This window comes from Leopardus geoffroyi, chromosome B4 (genome assembly GCF_018350155.1).
Source record: "Leopardus geoffroyi isolate Oge1 chromosome B4, O.geoffroyi_Oge1_pat1.0, whole genome shotgun sequence".
NCBI classification, from domain to species: domain Eukaryota; kingdom Metazoa; phylum Chordata; class Mammalia; order Carnivora; family Felidae; genus Leopardus; species Leopardus geoffroyi.
The window spans coordinates 5,104,919-5,127,571 of NC_059341.1; the positions used below are offsets into that span (position 1 = coordinate 5,104,919).

General features: G+C 46.2%; 2 protein-coding genes across 11 annotated transcripts in view; one reads left to right on the forward strand and one right to left on the reverse strand.

Annotated features, from left to right (window-relative positions):
- Nucleotides 1-22,653, forward strand: part of FBH1 (F-box DNA helicase 1) — a 172,179-nt gene that overhangs the window by 33,862 nt on the left and 115,664 nt on the right. For 5 of the 9 annotated variants that reach the window (XM_045464164.1, XM_045464159.1, XM_045464162.1 and 2 more), the window contains 3 exons: nucleotides 458-564; nucleotides 13,610-13,741; nucleotides 14,237-14,728. In XM_045464164.1, coding sequence (XP_045320120.1) covers nucleotides 458-564; nucleotides 13,610-13,741; nucleotides 14,237-14,407 — 410 coding nt within the window. In that variant the 3' untranslated portion in view covers nucleotides 14,408-14,728. Of the gene's footprint in view, nucleotides 1-457; nucleotides 565-13,609; nucleotides 13,742-14,236; nucleotides 14,729-15,250; nucleotides 15,655-22,653 lie in introns of those variants that run through there. The other 4 variants (XM_045464160.1, XM_045464163.1, XM_045464158.1 and 1 more) reach the window with 2 other exon arrangements.
- Nucleotides 17,113-22,653, reverse strand: part of IL15RA (interleukin 15 receptor subunit alpha) — a 62,513-nt gene continuing 56,972 nt past the window's right edge. Inside the window, exons 7-8 of one of the 2 annotated variants that reach the window (XR_006708949.1) lie at nucleotides 20,800-20,935; nucleotides 17,113-18,636 (exon numbers count right to left, since the gene is read on the reverse strand). Coding sequence is in view for 1 of the 2 variants with exons in the window: in XM_045464173.1 (XP_045320129.1) it covers nucleotides 20,896-20,935 (40 nt within the window). In the remaining variant the exon portion in view is untranslated. Of the gene's footprint in view, nucleotides 18,637-20,725; nucleotides 20,936-22,653 lie in introns of those variants that run through there. The other variant, XM_045464173.1, reaches the window with a different exon arrangement.

A 22,653-nucleotide genomic window follows, 5' to 3' on the forward strand; every position in this document is an offset into this window, starting at 1 on the left:
GGAAAAGGAAAGAATGTGGGCTTTGGAGATAAGTAGCATTGGGTTCGGCTGCTGGGCACTTGCTTATTAGCCTTGGCCTGTGTGTCAAAGTGACTTGAACTCTGCGAGCCTCAGTTTCCCCCATCAGTGCCACCTGGCTGTCATGAAGGGAACTGGGAGAGTGGATGAAAACATGCACCGGGCACAGCACGGGTGTTGAGTAACTAGTGAGCAGGATCCTGGGATGTACCAGCAGCTGCACAAATTAAAACTTGGCGTTTCGTGCCACAAATCTTTTAGGTCTTTGTTTGTTTTTGGAGGTGGTATTTGTAGGAAAATTTTGTGTATACGGCCAGCCGGTCTTGAGCGGTTTTTCTTAGTGGGGGAGCATGGAGGGGTGGTAAACATTTAGATGAAGACGTACATTGTCGTAAGCAAGCTTTTGAGTTGATCCACTTCTTCCCTTTACTTTCTTCAGAGTCGTTTTCTGAGGATGAATGGAATTTACTGTATGTCGCAGTAACTCGTGCCAAGAAGCGTCTCATCATGACCAAGTCCTTGGAGAACATCTTGACTTTAGCTGGGGTAAGAGGAACCAGTAGCACAAGTTAACTTAGCGACATTCACGGTTTATGCGTTTGAATGAGGGGTCAGTCTGTGGCCTGTGAAGGCCTTTGGTACAGGCTCCTGAGCGGGAAGAGAAGGGCTCCTCTTGCTTCAGCGCACAGGAGCTCGTGGCTCTTGGGAAAACACCAGCAAGAGTGTTTTCTGTGTCTGCACTTCCTTCCTCCCCTTCCCTGACCGGCTTGGAAGGAATATGTCCTCAGCAGGGGAGCATGAATATTCAGGCACCTCCCCCCTCCCAGGGAGAGGTGGGGCTGAGATGCCAGAAAAGGTCGGTGCTCAGTCTTCACCCCTTACAGACCAACCTGCTTCCCACCTTCTTGATTTCTGACTCTTTGCTGCCTTTCACAGGTCGGAACATAAACCATTTCATCTTTTCAACCCTGTTTGGAAACTACATCAGAAATTTGAGCTCTAAGTCACTACTTTGAGTAGTAGTCCATCTTTCCCTGAACTAAGGATACTTACTTTTTACGCTTAAGTTTCAGGTGTCAGCTTATAAATACTCTTTCCTTCTTTGCGCTCTCCAGAACGGAAAGGATTTTATAGAGCAGGATGAGTTAGTCCAAGTGCTGTATTTCATGCTCTCTTAGGGCGGTGAGAATATTTGGAGCTGTAGAATCTAAGCATTGCCACCAACGGCTTTGAACCTCAGGGCGGGCAGAGGTGTGGAGGGGTAGTCGGTTTTCAGTAAATGGTGGTCAAAGTCCTTGTGTTGTTAAGTGGTGGAAACACAGAACCCTGATGTTCAGAGATGCCCATTTCTAGGCACCGGGGGTGGGGTGGTGGGCAAGGGGATTGCTGCCCTCCCAGAGCCCGATTTCTAGGTGAAGAGACAGATGGTAAACAAGATAACACGTAGGATTTCTCTTCACATACTTGAGGGAGATGGTCTGAGACCCTTCCAGCTTGAAACTTTGCAGATCCATACTCTGACCCGTGACAACAGCTAAAGCTTCTTGCATAAGACTGATCGCTTTGCATTTTCATAGTACTTTTGTCTTTCATGCCTCCTTGTCCTTTTTCCTCAGAGCCCCTTGGGCCCATTTGGCCCTAAAAATGCATCTGGAATTTGAAGTCAGCTGCATGTTCCCCACTTGGCATTGCCTCACCCGGGTCTCACCATGTGTGACTCGCTCACGTGTTGGAGCTCAGAGCAAGAGCCCTTTTTTTTGGTGGCATCCTGATTGGTTTCCAGAGATGACCTGGAGCAGACCTTTGCACACTTTTTCTGTGAAGGGCCAGACAGTAAATAGTTCAGGCTTTGAGGCCATAGGATCTCTGTTTAATCTGCACTACTCTGCTGTCAGAGCATGAGAGCAGCCACAGGCAGTTCAGTAGTGAATGATGTGGCCGTGTCCCAATAAAACTTTATTTACGGCAGGCACTGGGCTGGATTTGGCCCCATGGTTTACAGATAAGTGTGGCTTTTCTTGATGTCTAAACCAGTACCCGGGGAGGAAGTAGAAACACATTGGATGCTGAACAACACTGGGGTTAAGGGCACCGAGCACCCCCCCCCCCCGCCATACCCCACACCATTGAAAATCTGTATATAGCTTTAGACTCCCCCAAAACTTTTTTTTTAAGTGTTTATTTTTGAGAGAGAGAGAGAGAGAGAGAGACAGAGCATGAGTTGGGGGTGGGGTGCAGAGAGAGAGGGAGACACAGAATCTGAAGCAGGCTCCAAGCTCTGAGCTGTCAGCACAGAGCCCAATGTGGGGCTTGAACTCCCAAACTGTGAGGTCATGACCTGAGCTGAAGTTGGACACTTAACCGACTGAGCCACCCAGGCGCCCCCCCAATACATGATTTTCTTAAGATAAAGTAAGTTAAATGAAAATTGTAAGGAAGGGAAAATAACATTTACGGCACAATACTATATAAAATGCATGTATAAGTAGACCCATGCATTTCAGAGTTGCTCAGGGGTTAACTGCAATAATTTTTATGTACAAATATTCTCTACCTGTTACATGAGTTTTTGTGTAAATTTTGATCATAAGTATTTTTTTTAGAACCTATGGTGTAGTTTTCTCCTAGAAATAGCTGCACTGGTGGTTGGATTTAGAACAAAAGCAAATTGTCACATTGGTAACTTTTAGTGGAAGTGTTATAGAGCGGTGATATTTCACATGTATTAAATGGGATTTTTTTTAACTTATGAAAATTCTGAGATATTCAAAAGTCAAGAAAATAATAAATTGAGTTACCATATTCAAATCATACATATACATATTTGGAGTATGCACCTCTAAAATTACCATATACAAATCATATGTATACGTATTTTGAGTATGTCTCTAAAAATGGAATTTTTTTCGTAATTACAGTGCTATTGGCATAACTTGTAAAATTTATAGCAATTCCATGTGGCCTCTGCCACCCAGTCCATAATCATACTTTTGTGATTGTCTCAAAAATGCCTTTTTTGAGTTGGTTTGTTCAAATCAGAGTCTGTCTCTGAGCCACTTGTCCTACAGAATGTTCCACATGCTAGATTTGCTTTCTTGTGTGCTTGTATGGATCTTGGTTCATAACAGTATTTATTGGTTATTTACGCCATTCTACTGTATATAAAAGTTGTAAAACGATACTTAGTATTATTATTAACAGAATACTGAATGGAATTTAAGATTTTCTAAGAGCTCTCTTTCTCCAAATCCCACTAAAGATGTGCTGTTACCATGTTCTGAGGGCACTTGAAGGAAGTCCATTTTCCTCTGTGGTTAGATCCAGCAATTTAATTACAATTAGATAACCTCTGTTTGCTTACTGTCTCTACAAGGATTGCTTTGCTTCTTTTTGATTTGTTTTTTTTGAATATGTGAAACACTTAGTTTTCAAAGGCAAACTTTGTAAAAAGTGTAAAAGTCTCATTCTGTCTTTGTCCCCGTCAGAATCTCTCCTTCCATCATTATAGCTATTATTTATTATTATTACTTTTAAAATTTGTTTTAAAGTTTATTCTGAGAGAAACCGAGCACGAGCAGGGGAGGGGCAGAGAGAGAGGGGGAGAGAGAGAATCCCAAGCAGCCTCTACACAGTCAGCGTAGAGCCTAAATTGGACCTTGAACCCAAGAGCCAGACACTCAACCAACCAAGCCACTAAGGCACCCCATCGCTATTTTTTAAAATTCATTTTTGATTTATCCTTTGCTGTTTCTTTTTGCAAGTATCAGCAAATATGTATACATTTTTCTATTCTCTTTTTTTCTTGAAAGGTAACATCCTCTATCTAATGTTCCGAACTTCGCTTTGTCACTGAGAAATGTGCGCGGACATCACTCATTCTTACTAGTTCATGAAACTCTCTCCCATCCCTTGAGACAGCTGAGTAGTAGTCCCTGGGTCAGTGTGTCGTGACTGATACAGCCCCTGACTGATGGCTACCGAGTTCCTTCCAGTCTTTTGCTTTGAATATTAATACCACAAGGCATAATCCTAGGCACAAGTCATTTTCTGTTTTACCAGTGCATCTTGGGGAATACGTTCTAGAATCTCAGTTTCTATGTAAAGGGTAAACGGACGTGAGATTTTTGTAGATCCTGCCAAATTCTTCACAGTGGCTGTAGCCCTTACAGCCCACCAGTTACGAACAAGAGTCAGAAGGCTTTTTAAAGCTAATGGGAAGCTGATCTGTTGGTTATGGCATACGTTTTATGGAGAACATGAGTTTTCCCCCATGAGGAGAAGGATACGGAGTCTAGAGAAATACTTCCGTCTTTACTGAGACCGGGTTGGAAGACATCTGTTGCTCGCAGAACTGCTCTGAGGAAACCCCGGAAATATGGCCCGTCTGTGTGAACAGATATTGGAGTTTGAGGGCCCTTGCATGAGAGGAAATACTTCTGCTTTTTGTCACAACTTAGGACTTCGTTTGGGGACATCCTCTTTGGAAGTGGCTACATCCCCCCTCTGCTCAGAGAGGAAGGCTGTGGGGAAGCAGGGCGATAGTTGATAGACTATGAGAGCACGTGAACAGTAGAGTCCTGCCTGCGGAGGCTTTAGAACAGAAGTGAGCCGCTGTTTCCTGCTGCCTGGGCTGGGAGGCCATTGTGGTCCTTCGAACCCTCCTTTTCCTCTGCCCCCCTTGGAAAATCTAGCTGATCACCAGAAGCCTTTTTTGTTGCTTTGTTTCTTTAACTCTTGAGGAAGTGAAGGGAGTCATCGCCTCATTGAATGAGGCGTCGTGCAGCTGGGCCGGCCGCTCAGGGACCACTGTCGGCCCCCCGGCCCCGCGATGCTTACTCCAAGCCGCACAGGCACGTGCTCAGAACGGTGTGTAGCACGGAGTTGGTGCTCAGTGCTCGTCCGCTGGGCGGAAGCAGCGTCCTTCCTGCTGTGAGGCCGGGCCTGAGTCCACAGCCCCAGGTCAGACCACCTCGGTGCACATCCCAGCTCTCCCGCCCGGGCACTAGGTGGGTGCGCCACGTACGCTCTGTGCTTCTGTTTCCTAATCTGTAAACCTGGCCCCGCAGCAATCACAGCGCCTTGGAGGAGAGGTTAGAGGAGCGCCACGCGGCCCGAGGGGGGCTGTATTGTGGGGGGGGGCACGGGGGCCCTCAGAGACGCGGAGCTCCAGGAGGGAGGCGTCGAGGGGAGAGCCAGCGTTAGAGGAGAGGCACGGTGGTCGGGGCAGGGACGCAGTCGCTCGGTCAGCGGTACTCGGCGTGCTTTTTACACGACTGAAGTGCTGCTGTCGTCACGTGCTTGTCGTGTAGCTCTGTATCGCCACCTCCTAGGAGGGACCTCTGACTGCTGCCGGAAGACCACTGGCCCTGGGCCCCATATCTGCTGTGGTCCAGCTCTCTGATCTTCTGCGTACGTGACCTCATTTCTCAACTCCCGTGCCTCACCCGTGCAGTGAGGACAGTGACAGGACCGCCCTCGGGAAGTCCTTGGCGAGGGATATATGTTCGGCCCTTTGTAAGCCGAGGACCTGACTGCCGGCCAGGCGCCAGTGCATCTAGAACCGAAACAGCCTGGCATCGATTAAGGGAGGGATGTGTAGGCAGTGGTGTCCCATGCCTTTGGGTTCCTGAAGGCCGGGGGTTCAGAGGAAGCCGTGGGGTTGGATTTTGCTTTTCCTCCTTGGGATAGTTCTCAACAGCTGGCTATAGTCCTGTTGTTGGCCCTTGACACGGTTTGGTGTAAGCCCTTGGCAGCTCCTCCGGTGGCGGTGCTTCCCAGCAGCCCCTGGTCTTCATGCCTGTGGAAGCCTTGGAGACCCAAGATGTCACTGAAGAGGGGAGTCAGCTTTTTGTTTTTTAAAGTAGGTTCAGTTCCCAGTGTGGGGCTTGAACACAGAGCCCTGAGGTCAAGAGTTGGATGCTTTACTGACTGAACCAGACAGGTGCCCCAGGTGGTTTGATTCACTTGTTCACTTTGATGACAGACTAGATGTATGGAGCTCCTGTTATGTGCAGAGGGATAGGGGTAACAAAGTGAGTAATGCGCTCCACGGTCTCGTGGAATTTATGGTCTCAGAGGGAAGCTTTTAGGCAGTTTTAGATCCACCAGCAAGATCTGGGGAGTTGAGGAGTCAGCCTCATGTACGTGTGCCATGGAATCCCGGTTCGGGCCAGATGGATGCTTGTCTCTATCCCGCTATAGCACTGTGCCTCTCGGTGCGCCCGTGACTGTTTTCAAACTAATCATCTATATGGAAAGATTTCTTTGTCTTGTTTGGGATTTTAAAAGTTGGTTTTATTTTTTTAGCTTTTAGCAATTGCTGGACCTTGAAATGACTCTTTTGCCCAGTGGGGTCCCTCTGCATCTTAAAGATCCTATTTATGTTTTTTTGTGTGTTTGTTTTGAGGCAGGCACTTGTTGGGATGACCACTGTTGTATGTAAGTGATGAATCATGGGAATCTACTCCTGAAGCCAAGAGCACACTACGTACACTGTATGTTAACTAACTTGACAATAAATTGTATTAAAAAAAAAATGATCCTATTTATGGATTGGAAATGGAATTTCTCCCTAAGGGGTATGCTCAGTGCCCAATAGGACTTAATCCTGTTAGAATTTGATAAACTGATTCTAAAATTCATATGGAAGAGTGATAGCCCCAAAATAGCCAACTTAGGAAGAACTGGTGTGGGGACTTGTGGATGGATATTCTAAGTATAAAGATTTAAGCAGTCTGGTGTTGGTGCCAGAAGAGAGAGATCAGTGGGAGTCCCCAGAAAGTCATGTGGATGTGTGGGAACATCCTATGTAATAGCTAGGGATTACAGGCGCACCTGGGTGACTCCATTGGTTGAATGTCCAACTCTTGATTTCCGTATCGGGTCATGATCTCATTGTTCGTGGAGTTGAGCCCCATCTCTGGCTCTGTGCAGACAGCACGGGCCTACTTGGGTTCTCTCTCTCTCTCAAAAATAAGTAAACTTAAAAAAAAATTGGTAAGGGGCCATTTGGTGGCTCAGTTGGTTAAGCATCTGACTTTGGCTCAAGTTGTGATCTCCTGGTCCGTGAGTTCAAGCCCCATGTTGGGCTCTGTGCTGACAGCTCAGAGCCTGAAGCCTGCTTTGGATTCGTGTTTCCCTCTCTCTCTCTCTGTCTGCCCCTTCCCTGCTCACTCTTTGTCTCTCTCTCTCAAAAATAAGTAAACATTAAAAAAAAAACTTAAAAAAACAAACAGGGATTGCAGATGGATAGGGAAAGAATGTTCTAGTCAGCCAGCAGTGTTGGGGCAGTTGGCTTTCCATATGGAAAGAGTCAAGTTAAATTCTTTATGTCCTCATAATAAATTCCAACTGGATTAAAGATTTAAATGTAAGAAAAAAATTTTAGTAAAGGAAAAAATATACTTCTATCTGATAGAAAAAAGAAAAATTTTAGAAATGTTAGAAAAATATCTTAGGTGAGGAGGGTTTTCTTAATAAGCTTGACATAGAAATAGGAAGTCAAAAAATAGCTATTTATGATTACATCAAAAGGTAAAACTTCAGTGTGATAAAATAATAGCCAACATTTCACGAACCTTTAAAAAACATCCTTTGAGATGTTCATTCTGCCATTTTCCAGATACGGAAATGGAGGCACAGAGTGGTTAAGTAGTTTGCTCAGAGACACACAGGTAGCGAGTGGAGGGGCTGGGCTGTAAGCCTGGGCAGTGTGGTCCCGGCCGGTACCCTTCACACTGCTTCACATAAAAGACTGCCGCAGGATGTCAGGGGACGCTTCTTTTGTCTGTTTGGCAATGCCGAGTGAGCTGCTGTTCTAAGAGCCTGGCTGGGAACCACTTGGGTCTCTGGCCTCCTGGAGCTTATGCAACAGCAGGAAGTAGGGCTGACAGAGGTCATGAACAACTACAGGTTTGTCAGAAACTGGCAGCCGAGTAGTCATATAGGCACAAGATATAAACGAGTTCACAGAAAGGGAACCCCGGTGGCCGTGAACAGATTAAAAAAAAAAAAAAGCAATCTCTGCCATGGTCCAGGAAACGCAAACAAAAATAATCAGACTGGTAAGGGAGAAAACGTTTGACCTTTCAAGGTATTGGCTAGAATGATGGGATGTGGGTGCTCCCAGTGCCCCCTGCAGCACAGCAGTGTCTTGAGAGAGCACGTGCTGGGGACCTCCCGTCTCCTCCCAATAGATAATAGATGCTAGACATGGACCAAACCCAAGTTCGTCTGCCGGATGTGGGGAGAGGGTTTTTTCCAGAGGCAGCCATATGGGGAGATGGGAGAGCAAGCCTCAGGCCACCTGCTGGAAGGAGGTGAGAGGGAAGAAGTCCCAGAATTGAAAGACAAATGAGAAAGGGGTGAGGGTGGGGTTAGAGGTCACTGCTGTTTTAGTAGTCCCTTTAACCTTCTGTTCTGGGTTTCAATCCCCACTGTCTTTTGATCATTCTTCGCTCTTGAGGGAATTGGGAAGATGACCCGTCTTCTTACTTCCTGCTGAAATGGGGCAAAGATCCCGGTTAGAGGAATGGAAACCTGCTCTTGTGTAGGCGTATTCTTTAGTTCCATGTTGAAACCCAACATCCTGCATTAGCAAGAGTTTTGTTCCTTGATTATTCGTTCTTGTACCATATTTGGTCTTATTTCATCTGAGCCTTATGGGAGCCTTGTAGCTGGGTAGCTTCAGACCAGTCCTCCTGAGGTAGGTTCGGGTCTGTCAGAGGCAAGCTGCTGTTGCAAGTGGGTTTCTTTTGGATGTTGTCCTTGCTGACAGCGGGTAGGTGGGGCCTGTGGATTCGGTAAGAGAGTGATGAGTCCCGTAGTTTCGCAATTTAAGACTACTTTGCTTGTAAAATAAGTCCACATTTGACAAACTTGGCCTAATTGTTTAAGTAAGCATAGCAGGAATAGTGATTGGTCTTTTTTTAAATCTGCTTTGCTGGAACTTTTCATAAGGAATTTCAGATTGAACTTTCAACAGTCTTTTGAGGCTCAAAAGACAAGCCAGATACTTGCCATCAGACTTTGCCTGGAACACCTACAGATTTGGGTGAATTCCTCTCTTTGAGGTCTCCAAAATATCTTGAGGTTCCTGCACCTGCCAGGAACCCTGTAAGCAAGCTATCAGACTGAGTTTTCTAAGGGGTTTCAGTGGCTCCATGAAGTCACCCTTAATTCCTTAAAGCTGTCTGGGCATATCTGAGTCTATGCATGTGTCCCTTAAATGTGACATTCCGGTCAAAGCCTTAGTAATATAACCAGTGTTTCTAATAGCGTTCTGTCATAAGGAGATCAGTTTCTTACTGAACTTATGTAAATAAATACATTGCCATGAAAATAAGAATAGTCACTGAGGAAAAAAATAGTCACTGAGAGTTTCTGAACACTGGAGGGATCAGGTTGGGAGAAAAATATAAATGTTTCATATTTGTTTACAAAGGAATATTTTACCAAATTTGTGTAAGTCACAGCCTTAAATCTGGAAGAGCAAACAGGGAACCAGCAATGTTCCAAACAAGAATCTGTCTGGATGCAGTTTTCCTGTTAGTTCAAAGTCTTCATCAGAAACAAAGGACTCTCAGCTGTAGGAAGGCTGCCCTCAGCCCTCAGCCGCCAGCAGGGATTGCCCTGACTGAAGACAGCCACCTTGCCAAGGGCATGCCCTCTACCCCAGTGGTCACGACCAATGACCTTAGTTTAGGATATTCTGAAGGGTAATCCAACTTCTAGAACTCCTCAGAGAATCAGCTATGAGGTTTGTTATTGTACCACTGCTCAACTTCTGTCTGATCTTGCACTCTTAGGCTCTCTTCTCTTTCCCAGGTGTTGATCACTCCCTAGTAGGCTTTTTTTAAGATTTTAAATGTTTGTATATTTATTTTGAGAGACAGAGTGAGTGCAGGCAAGGAGGGGCAGAGAGAGAGAAGAGAGCAAATCCCAAGCAGCTCTACGCTGTCAGCACAGAGCCCAGTGGGCAGGGCTCGAACCCAGGAAACGTGAGATCATGACCTGAGCCGAAAGCAAGTCAGACGCTTAACCGACTGAGCGTCCCCAGACTTTTTACATACTAGTTCTCCACAGTCTTAGTCCTGACCATGTACAAAGTTCCTTTCCAGATTCCTTTCTCACGGACCTTCTGCAGCTTTACAGAATTGTTTCCCCTATTATTTCCAGTAAACCAGCAACTTTAAATTAGCTTTAATTCCGAATAATTCCCCAAAGATCATGTGAACTTTGGGGCACCTGGGTGGCTCAGTCGGTTAAGTGACCGACTTCGGCTCAGGTTATGATCTCACAGTTTGTGATATCGAGCTCCACGTCAGGCTCTGTGCTGACAGCTTGGAGCCTGGAGCCTGCTTTGGACTCTGTGTCTCCCTCTCTGTCTCTGCCCCTCTCGTGCTCTGTCTCTGTGTCAGAAATAAACATTATAAAAAAAAATTTTTTTTTAAAAACACTTGGGTTAGTTTCTGTCTTCCTGAGTTTTAGAATGCCTCATTTTTACAAATGCCTTTAAACACACTAAGTAGAGCTCTTTTACAAATTAATTTTAGCAATACCATGCAGAGGTAGAGAAAGTAGCTCACATTTACAACATACATGGACACACATATAAATACACGAACAAGATGCAAACATCTTAAAGGCCCAACTTCCAGATATCTCCCTTTTACAAACCTAATTGCAAGATGGTATTATATAATTTATGGATTTGTTAATTGGTCGTTTTTCTCCAGAGTCTAATGAATATTGTGGCCAAGCAGTGTTGCAAAAAATGATTGCCCAGTTTTAGAGAAGGCAGCCCAAAGGGCTGCGGGGAGGGGGGGGTGGGGAATCAAATGGTTACGTCCCATTTTCCAAGTAGAACATAGCAGGTCTCATTCAAAGATACCAAAGCTATAGTGTCTTCATTTCACACAAATGAAATGAAGCCCAGAATGGCTTGGTGAGTGTTGGTTCCTCCCAGAAGTCAGGGCTTCATGAATGGAACAAAATAGCTTCCTAGTTTCTGGTTCTTCCTGAAAGTCTGAGTTCCACTGACTGAACCAAATTGCTTCCTCACCCGCCTTTTTTCTTAAGAAAGGGAGGCCGAGAGAACCCAGCCTCCCTATTCAGAGACAGCTGAAGGGGAGGAAGAAATCTAAGAGCCAGACCAAATGGGAGGAAGAAATGAGCTCATGTGCCATCTGATACGAAGTACTCGCTAAGAGATGTCTGTCGAAATCGAACCCCTAAACTGTTGCCTTGCCACGAGATTTAAATTAAGCACGGGAGGTTGGCTGCACCCAGTCAGGACGGGGCCCCAGGGATGGACCCTTGGGCAGAGAGCCCAGGCAGCTGCCTGGACCCATCTCTGGCCTCCGCTACTGGCTGGGGGCCAATGAACCACCAGCAAAGAGCTCCCAGCTGGCTCGCCAGATCTGAAGCCGAACCCAAGTTCATCTGCCCAGTGTGCAGCAGAGACTGGGACATGAAGCCAGCCGCAAGGAAGGGATGTATTCGAGGGGCAAACCTCAAACCCTCCTGCTGGAAGAAGGAGAGTCTAGAACTACAAGGGCAGGTGAAAATGAAAAGGCCTGGGTAAAAAGTCACAGCTGCGCTTACCAGGCCCGTTAACCCACTGGCTGCTGGTTCAGACATAAACTCTGTGCTGTTTGTAAGATGCTGGGAAGCCCTCCCCCTTTGTCTCCTGGGAGTTCTCCACACCACGAAGACGTGACATCACCACAGATGGAATGCAGAAGCAGTTGTCTTCCATTAAGGCAGACGTTAAAGAGATTTGCAAATGTGTAAAACAATGCTACTCTCCTAAGCTTTTTTTTTCTTTTCTGAAAATACAGTTGTTTTTCACAAAAACATGTTACCAGGAGATAGGTTTGTTATTTTTAGGAAGAATAAACATTATAAAGTTTCTTAGTCTAAATTTACAATGTTGTGAATCTTAAAGGATATAACTCACATCAACAAATCTTTGGAGCCCTTAATGTTTACTAGTGTCAAGGGGTCCCAAGACCAAAGTGAGAGCCACTGTTTGGAGCGGTGCTTTCCAGAGTGCAGCTGGCAGTCCGTTCATGATTTAGGAGACTAACTTTGTGGGCTATGATAAGCTTTTAAAAAAGGGTGAGGTGGAATAAAATCCAGAAGAGAAAGACTACATTGCACATAAGGTTAAATACAGTTTCGTGGAACTATTATGTCAGTCTTTTATGTACGCGTGTATGTGTGTACAGAAGTGTAATGCTAAGTGGGTTTCTTGGTGTGGATCGTGGGCAGAGTGCTTGTAAAAAGAAACTTGCACATATGGGTGGGAAGGCACGTCCAAGTGTATTCATTCCTGCATCTCAGGCAATAATTTGAAAACAACCTGAGTATCCATACAGACAGAATGGCTACATAAGATGTGGAAGAACGATTTGATTAAATCCTGTGTGGCACTTGAAAGAAATGGATTAGAAGAGAAGCAAACTCAAAGTATTAAATACCTTTAAGATAACATGTAATGTTCTTGGACGCATATATAAACTCAAAGCCATTTTAGAATGGATCGAAAAGGATGCACGGCCCATTCACGAAGCTGGTTGTCTCTGGGGAGTGGACTAGAGATGACAGGCAAAGGGGATTTCAGCAAAAATCTATCGTTCTATTTTGGAAGGCTTTCCTGGTTTGGTTGCCCCTCAGTTATTGGTGGGAACATGAGTGTTTGTTATCTTCTTTTCTGTAGCAGGCAGACAGATCCTGCAAGAGAGAAAATCAAGTAAATCAAAATCCTGGATATAGATTTTGCAGAAATTAGATCAGTAGCCCATTGTAATCCAGAAAATACGGGATCCTAATTACTTGGGCAGCAGATACTTGTGGTCTCGCTAGTATGCCACAACTGTGTTAAATTCCTCCGGGGACACAGCAGACCAGACATTGGTCCCTGTTCTTGGGGCATTCCGTGTAGGAGGGGATTCGTGCTTGATTTGGGTGTTGGCAGTGTGCCAGGCTCTGACCACTTAGCATATGTTAGTATTCCTCCTTCATGACAGCCGAGTGATGCAGGTGCTCTGTTACCTGCATTTTATACGGGGAGAAACTGAGGCTTACAGAGCTTCAGTATTCGCTCACTAGCACGGCCAAAAGCTTGGGAAGATGGAATGTCCCAAGTCGATGTGGGCACATCTTTTAAGGTCCTCTGTTTCAGCTTACCTGGGTTGAAAAGCGAATATACAAATAATGTTTAATGATTCCGGGACAGGTCAGCAGGGCATAAAATCCAGAAACAGTCCTGCAGTGTCATTATAGCCAAGAGTTTTACATGTTTGCCCATTAAACTTTTTTTTTTTTTTTTTTTAACTTGGTCATTTTAACAAGAATCTGAACTTGTTTCAGTGCTTCAGCTGAACTGCTTTCAGTGCTCTGTCTTGGAGACAGCCTTGCAGGCGGGGGAAAGGCAGAAAAACTGAGGGAAATCAGGGCGGGCAGTGCCTTTCTCATGCAAGGACTCGGCTGTGTCTAAAGAGTGTTTCCAGTTGTGTAGCTATTGGAGTTTGCAGGTAGAGTGGGGGAGAGGCATTGCCCTTACTCCGTCTCACTCTTTCTTTCTCAGGAGTACTTCTTGCAAGCAGAACTGACGAGTAATGTGTTGAAGACCGGGGTGGTTCGCTGCTGTGTGGGGCAGTGCAACAACGCCATCCCCGTGGACACTGTGCTCACCATGAAGAAGCTCCCCATCACCTACGTATGTGCTCTTGGCAGCAGGTTTAGCCTTCCATAGAATCTCATTCGGTCATTTGCATCTTATTACACGTGAGCTGTGTGCTGATCTGGGTCGAGATAAAAGAAGAGTCTGTATAATCCTTGTTAGGCGCTTTTCATAAGGCACAGGCGATGTCGGGTCTATGGCTGTGGCAGAGGTGGAATAATCGGGAGTCAGGCTGTGTGGCAGAGTCCGGGAGCTTGGGTTGTGGCCACTTAGAGGACAGCTGTTTGCCTGGAGGGCCCGGTTCAGCTTTCCTTGGCCCTTCATCCCTTGCCTTGATCGTTTCTGGTTTCTGCTCTGCGGGAATCGAGAGAGTTGAGTCTAGTCTAGATAGTCATGCTCCGGGATAGGTTGTTACCTGAGAGGTTTGCATGGGTCTGGAAACATCAGAATGATAATGCACAGTTTCTTGGTGGAAAGCCCCTGTCCTTCGATCGGCCACCTCACCTCTTTTTGTTACCCCTCTCTCTGCAGAGCAACAGGAAGGAGAACAAGGGCGGCTACCTCTGCCACTCGTGTGCAGAGCAGCGCATTGGGCCGCTGGCCTTCTTGACGGCCTCCCCCGAGCAGGTGCACTCCATGGAACGCACCATCGAGAACATAGTGCTGCCCAGACACGAAGCCCTGCTCTTCCTCGTCTTCTGAAAGCCACGGGGAGCTTTCTCCACGGTACAGAATGCCTTGTGTGGATTCCAGTTACTTGAAGAAAGCCAGTGTGGGGTGGGGTTCTCACTCACCTGAGACTCTGAATTCGCTCACAGAGCATTTTTTGAGGAATACAAAGCCAACGAGAGTTGGACCTGCCATTTCTCCATTCCTTGTAGGTAGCCCGTTTCCACTGCCCCTCCTCTGTGCGCATCAGGCTGGGGACGTGGGGGTGTTCTTTTGATAAAAAAAAACAAAACATTTTATGTATTTAAATTTTTATTACAAGATTTCAATTAAACAGGCATTGTAGCACTGGCATACCACTGTGTGACACCTTGGCCTCAGCCCTGTTGTTTTTGAGCTTTCTCCAACTTACTCTTTTCCACACCTCTGTCACTGCTCCCATGAGACACCAAGCAGAGTATGACACTTAACTTCCAGGGTGGTAACTGACAGGTCAAAAAAGAGATTTTTGTGCCGTGGGGACTCACATATGTGTGAGACGAGGTGTGTGCCTTTGTCATTGCACGGGGTTCACGGTTTAAACGGGAAGCAACACAGTGCACAGAAAGGCAAGCGGAAAGTGACAGTAGCCAGGCTCGTGTTTCCCACAGGTAGAGCTGAGGATCAGGAAAACTCAAGAGAGAAGTGGAATGTTGTCTGGCCACTGGGGTTGGCGGGGGGAGGAGGTCCAGGGAGAGGGGGGACCTCGGTGCCCCGTTCGCTGCCTGGGGCTACTGGGTGGATGTTGTAAGAAAGCTGTGCGTACAGAAACCAGTGACAAAAGTCACATCGTCTAGACGTACACGGATCTGGTGTTTTTACGTTTTTGCCACACAGCACGTCAGGGATGCAGATGGCAGGTAGGGGAGCTGGCGCAGCGTGACCCAGAGAGCTCGCCGCTCCTGGTCTCAGCCCACCAAGCGGCGTCCTGGAGCGGGCCTCGTAGCTTCACTTGTCGCGGCCTCCCCTTAGCCTCTTCCATCAGCCTGGTGGCGCTTAGAGTGCAGGCCGGTGAGTAGAGCAAGCGTGCTGTCGGATCGGGCCCGGGGTGCTCTGGAAGGGCGGACACCAAGCTAATGTTTGCGTACTGAGGGGTGTTCTCAGAACGGGACCTGAACACAGAGCGGGGAGACTTCCGTGGAAGGGGGACGGGGCCGTTTCATCCCCTCGGCCAGGGTTCCCGGCCTAGCTGTAATGAATGCCTCATGGATGACTTGGAATAAAAGAGCCAGTGAAAGGAATTTGGATTGGTCACAATTTTCACTGTCCTTCGGAGGAGGGATGGGGGGAGGGGGGTAGCAAGCAAAGGTTCATGAACGTGTTTTCTGGTAATGAAGTTGTGCCAGCCAGAGAGAAAGCAGCTTATCTGCTGGAGCTGTAATTGACTCACTGAACCTTCCTCGAGCACCTGCTGTGTGGCAGGTGCCATGCTAGTGGGTGTAGAGACTCACAGTGTGGTCCCTGACTCCCAGAGACTGCGACACGAAGTGTGATCTCAGTCTGGGGTGGACCGGCCTTGGAGGGAGGGCCGCACAGGTCCTCGGGGACCGGCCCGGCCCGGCATCCTTACCAGAGCTGAGGTTGGATGGCTGCCCAGCTAATGGGACATAGTCAGCTTTTAAAGAATGGAAGAATTTTCTAGGCAGAAGGAACAGCAGGAAGGACAAAAAGGAAGTGTGTGGTAATGGCACTGCCAGAGCAAAAGGTCAGTCCTAGCATTTTGGGACTGGTTTTGAAAAGTAACAAAAGCTAAGAATATTAATACTGGTATTTAATTTTTCAAGCGTTAAACATTGACACTAAATATCTGGTGTGTTTCAAATAGGCATTTTTTACATGCCCGGTAAAAAATACAAAAGTGTTAAATATCCATTGTCATTTTTCTTAAAATTGTTTTTAATGTTTCTTTTTTATTTTTGAGAGGGAATGAGAGCGTGCGTGTGAGTGGGGGAGGGCCAGAGAGAGGGAGACACAGAATCCAAAGCAGGCTCCAGGCTCCAAGCTGTCAGCACAGAGCCTGATGTGGGCTTGAACCCATGAACCATGAGATCATGACCTGAGATGAAGTTGGATGGTTAACTGACTGAGCCACCCAGGTGCCCCCAAAGTAGAGTCTTTAAAATAAGAGGCTTTCATGATTTTATTTAGTTGTGAATGGTTTTTTGTGCAAGATTTTCTTTCTTTCTTTTTTTTTTTAAACCACATTAACTGGGAAAAAATAAGGAACATAGTTATAAGCTAGTTCCAGATATTTTACTTTGGTTAATTAATTTTTTATTGATTTCTCTTATTTGATAACTTAGAGGAGACCTTTGCGAATTCTTTTAAGAATCTTCAATCTATTGATAGCTCATTTCAAAGAAAGCATTTCTGATTTGTCTTCATCTTTGATTTTATCATGTATGTAGAGAACCTGATGCAGTTACCCATATAAAAATGAATGCTGTTACGTTTAGAAGGTATTTGAAATAAGTGTTAAAATACCACGGTGTATCATAGACCCATGCACTGGTTTGTCCTTTCATGTGATTATACTTAAGACCTATATCAGATTTTAGATTTTTTTTATTAAAAATTTTTTTTTTAATATTTATTTTTGAGAGGGAGAGCACAATCAGGGGAGGGCAGAGAGAGAGGGAGACAGAATCAGAAATGGGGGCCAGGCTCTGAGCTGTCAGCACGGAGCCCAATGTGGGGCCCGAACCCACAAACTGCGGGGATGACGACCTGAGCTGAAGTTGGACACTTAACTGACTGAGCCACCCAGGCACCCCTCAGATTTTAGATATCTAAAAAGGTAATGAGATGATTGGTATTAGGACACTCTAAAATATTCATTGATAGGTATTGTAAAATATCACAGAATAGCAGTAGCTGAGAGTGCGGTCACTGATGGTGTGAAGCTGAAGGAGATGCTTGAGTAAGTCAGAGGCATCTGTGTGGCCAGAGTAGAGTATGTGCACAGTGGTAGCTGGCTAGCGGGCGCCGGGTGGGGGGTGAGGGCCAGATGGCCAAGGGCCTTGAACAGCAGGCCAGGGAGTCTGAGTGTTATTTGGAAAAATTAGGAGGAATCACTGAAAATTTTAAGACTGCAGATTGTTTTTCTAGGAAGGATGTTCCAGTTGTAGCTTGGAGGATGTTTTACAAAGGTCAGCTAAATTAAGATGTTATCATCTTAGCACAGGGCTGTGCTCCACTACGGGACTCAAGTGGACAGGTGAGGAGTGCTGGTGACTAGCTTAGCTGTTCTCAAAGTGTAGTCCCCAGATGAGCAGCATCAGTATCACCTGGGAACTTGTTGGAAATTACACATTCTTGGTCTGGATCAGAAACTGTCACATTGAGGCTCAGCAGTTGGTATTTAACAAGCCCACAAGCGATGCTGTTGCGTGCAGAATTTTGAGAACTCTTATTCTAGATATTAAGGTAAAACCAATAGGACCCTGAGAGTGTTTAGATGGGGATGGACTGTGACAGGATCTCAGGGGGATTTCCTGTTGCTTGGCTTGCCAGCCATAGGACCTCAGGGGGACTTCCGGTCGTCTGGCTCGTCAGCCACAGGATCTCGGGGGACTTCCGGTCGTCTGGCTCGTCAGCCACAGGATCTCAACGGGACTTCCGGTCTTCTGGCTTTTTGCAGGGTAGATGAGAGCACCCTCCATTATGACAGAACATGGGAGGTGTAATAGGTTTGTGAACACAATGATGACTTCAGTTTTGGACATGTTGAATTTGGGGTACTTGTGAGAAATACATGTAGAATTGTCCAGGAAGTTGGTGGGGAAATGGGTGTATACTTCAGCAGATGGCCTTGGGCTGGAGCTAAAGATTTTAGGGTTGTCATTGTGTAAGTGGTGGTTAAGGTGGTGCAGTTTAAGGATCTTGTGTTTATTCCAGCAGAATATCGAGAAGAGCAGGGGTTTGAGAAGCCCGAGGAACACCAGGCTTGGGGTAAAGAAAGGAAGAGGATTTTTGGAGAGAATGATAACTAATGCCAGAAGAGAGAATTTAAGGGAGGAAGGAGCTTAGACAAAAGTGGTCATCAGCATCTGAGTCAAGTGAAGGCAGAGGGTTGTTTGACTGACACTCTGAAGTCAGTGGTGGCATAGCATGGTCAGTTGCCGTGAGACCAGAAGCTGGTGGGCAGCAGGGTGTGGGTGGGGGCTCCAGGGAACTTGGTGGACTAAACATGTCTTCTGAAACCATACAGAAGTGGCATAAACTTGCAAGGGCAAAGAAAACAAAAAGGTGATAATAGGCACAAAATTTTGCAAGTTGGAAAGCAGATAAGTGAGTGGTAACTGACTCCACTCATCTGAGTAAACTGAGTCCTTGGCCCAAGAACTCTCAAAAGATGTGGGAATTGATGGCAGTGGGTTCTTCTGGAAGGAGGGTGTAAAGGTGGAACAAAACCCAGGAAGGTTGGTAGAAAGCTTATTTAAAAACCATTTCAATCTTCAGATTTTTTTGTTCTAGTCTGTGTAACTGGGCAGCTTTTCATCCTCAGCCGTAGCAGAAGACCAGAGGTTCAATCTCTGCAGAGGAACATGTCACATAAGAGACTAGGCATGGCTGCGGGCAGGGCCATGGTAAAAACAAGGCTGTTGTCTTAGTGAGCCCAGGCTGCTATAACAGAATGCCAGAGACTGGGTGGCTTATGAACAACAGGTGTGTATTCTTCACAGCTCTGGAGGCTGAAAGTCCAGGATCAGGGGTCCGCAGATTCGGTGTCTGGTGAGACAGACACCTTGCCGTGCCCTCCTCACATGGTGGGAGGCTTAAGGGAGCCCTCTGGGGTCTCTTTTATGACACTGATGCCATTTATGAGGGCTCCACCATCGTGACCTAATGACCTCCCAAGGACCCACCTCCTAATACCATCCCCTTGGGGGTTAGAATTTCAACACGTGAATGTTGTACACACACACAAATACGAACATAGTGGCACACATACTAGAGGTGGGAGATTGCCCGTTCCTTGGTTGGACTGTGTAACCAGCTTTAGCTGAAACACTGACAGTGGCATGAGGGGTTCCTAAGGAAATTGGCCAACCAGATTACCCACTGCCAAGAGCTAAGTCTTCAAACCCCACCCAAGTGCTCAGATTTTCAAGCACATTTTTAGTGCTCCACTCTTAAATAGTGGCAATAAACCAAGGATTGCCAGGCATCTGAAAAGAATCTCCAAGATGAAGGTTGGACATCAAAACAGTCAACCAACTTGGAGGAAACAGTCTATGCAGGGAGAAGAAAACATCTGTATTTCTTAAACATATTCAGAGAATAAGAGAAGACAGTATATCTGGGAAATAACAGGATCGATATATGTGTGTGTATATATATATATATATATACACACACACACATACACATGAATATTCAGAGACAAAAGTATGAAAGAAATAGAAAAAAACCAATAGAATTGTTGGAAGGATTGGGGCACCTGGGTGGCTCAGTTGGTTAAGCATCCGACCTCGGCTCAGGTCATGATCTCACAGTCTGTTAGTTCGAGCCCCTCATCGGGCTCTGTGCTGTCAGTTCAGAGCCTGGAGCCTGCTTCGGATTCTGTGTCTCCCTCGCTCTCTGCCCCTCCCCCACTCACTCTCTCAGTCTTTAAAAATATGAATAAACGTTAAAAATTTTTTTTAAAAAAATTGCCGGAAGGATAGATTGAGAAAATAACTTGGAAAGTAGAGCAAAAACAAAGATTGAGAAAAAAAAGAAATAAGTAGTTAGCACCAATATAAGAAGTTGAGCATCTGCAAAAGTTTCAGGAAGAGAAAGACAGAGGCTGGGAAATTGTTTTTAAAAATCATGAAAATTACCCACAACCGAATATATGAGTTCCCAGATTCAAATGCTCAGCAAAATGAATTAAAATGGACCTACAGTGAGGCTGTCATGGTGAAATTTTAGAAACACCAGAGACAAAGATCATAGAAGCTCCCAGAAAGAAGTCATCTACAAATCAAAATGTCTTCAGATTCCACAGCAACAGCACCGTGGAGCTGTACCTTCAAAACTGGGGGGAAAGGATTTCCGACTTAGAATTCTACACCTAACCAGAGAATAAAGGCATTTTCACACAGAAGTTTTACTGACCAAGAAGCTGCCAGAGGATTGAGTTACAATGAAGTCAAGAGCAAACCAAGGAGGAGGAGGACGTTCCTCTAAGAAACAAGAATGTGGAAGACGTGGAGGGCATACCAAGTCTTCCTCAACGTCTTGGGAGGATATTTACATAGCAGGGAGAGTGTTCAGGCTGGAAGTAGTGATAAACACCCAGAAAACAAAGGAAATGGAGAGGGGAAACAAGGAAATTGTGAATTCTTTAATAAATTAAAGCAACAGGCTGTGGTGAGAAAAAGCAGTGATTGTGAACTCACTCAGCGGCACATAGCTGTGCTTTCATAGGCTTGCTAATGTCAGTGTGTGTGATGGAGGCTGGGAAACGTGTGGACGTGTGACTGGCAGGAATGTGTTCAATCTTCAGCTTCCATAGTAAGATGTCGGCTACAGTGCCTGAAATTGAAAAATGGAAGTAGAAGTCAGTAAGAGCTTAGAGATACAGACAGGTGTACCACACCAATCAGCTAAAAGATTTTTTTTTTTAAGGTTTTTGTTTTGTTTTGTTTTTGAGAGAAAGAGAGTGTGAGCAGGGGAGGAGCAGAGAGAGAGGGAGCGAGGGAATCCCAAGCAGGCTCCATGCTGTCAGCACAGAGCCCGACACGGGGTTCGAACCCATGAATTGTGAGATCGTGACCTGAGCTGAAATCAAGACTCGGATGCTTAACTGACTGTTGTCACCCAGGTGCCCCCCGCTAAAAGATTTTTAAACCATTTCCTTTTGGGAGGAGGAGATAGAGAGGTGGGGTGCTTTTCCGGTAAAGTATCTTGTATCCCTGTTGGCTTAAATCCTGCCTTTATGGCAGACCTTTAGAATATGGGTGGGCAGTGAAAAAATGGGACAGGGTCCATGTAGACGAGTCTCAAGTGAGGCTGGGAAGAGGTAAGACAGTGGATGGGGGATGATGGGGCTTCAGGGAGGGGAGTTGGTTTTTAAAGTGTAAGAAATGTGAACACGCGTCATGCTGAGTGGAACTAGCAGGGGCTGATGGAGGGTATGGGTGAGGGGCGTTGGTTGATGGTTAGGGTGAGGGCTGGGATGTGAGATGTAAAGGAAGCACGTATAAATGGTTAAGGAGGAAGTTGAGTTAGCTGTCACTAACTAGTTTGAGGCTGGTGTAGAGGACACGCATAGAAGCGGATAGCAGAGGCTCCGGACACTGTCCCCAGACAGATGAAGACCCCACACGTACCCCTTTCTGAGGTCTCTTTCATGAAAGACCTAGGCCTTGGGCTGTGAGGGGTTCAGAGCATTTGGACGGGGACTCCCTCCCTGGGCTACCTGGTTACAGAATCTCCAAGAGAGCCCAGCAGGGCCGTCCCTCATGCTCCTCACCACCAGTCATTTTATATGGTTTCCGTTCCTGGTGGTTTGGACAAAAAGGTAGAATAGACGGAGAGAGAGGAGTTTCAGCCTTAGATGCCTTTGCTTGCTTCTTCCATTTGCTGTTTTAGCAATGTCGCCAACATATCCAAAATGCAGCTCTGGGATTCTTCCCCTGCGCCCACCGGGTCCTCCCCTCAGCCTTCTCCACGTCAGCACAGGCGCCATCACCCAGATCCCTTTGACCTTACCCCTAATGGATCTTGAGTCCGTTTCTCTCCATCATCCCATCTCTTCGGCCAGCGCTCTTGTCTCTCCGGGCCCAGTGGCCACATCCAGCAGTGGCTCCATGCCTTTGCCCTGGCTCATCTCTTCTACTCTCCATGTGGAAGGACACAGCGTCTTAAAATGAAGGCTAAATTGTGTCCCTGCTTCTTTTAAGCCCCTGCTTAAAACCCTCCAGGGGCTTCTTGCTGCAGCTAGACTGTCAGTCTGACTTGAGTTCCAGGCAGAAAAGACCTCTTGGCAAAGCCATATTTTCTGGCCCACACTCTCCCAAAGCTCATCTATCACGGGCCTTACCAATGGCCCCAGAAGGAGCCAACACGATATCGACACCTTGGTTTTGTTTTCCTTTTTTAAACATGTGATTCAATGGTTGTGGATCTTTTTAAGTGATCATTTCCCCAATGGTACATTTTCCTAATCTGGACCCGTGGTAAAACAGTAACATTTTAATCTGTCGTTTCACAGCTACCTAACAGGGACATCAGCTTTCTAGCCTGAAGTC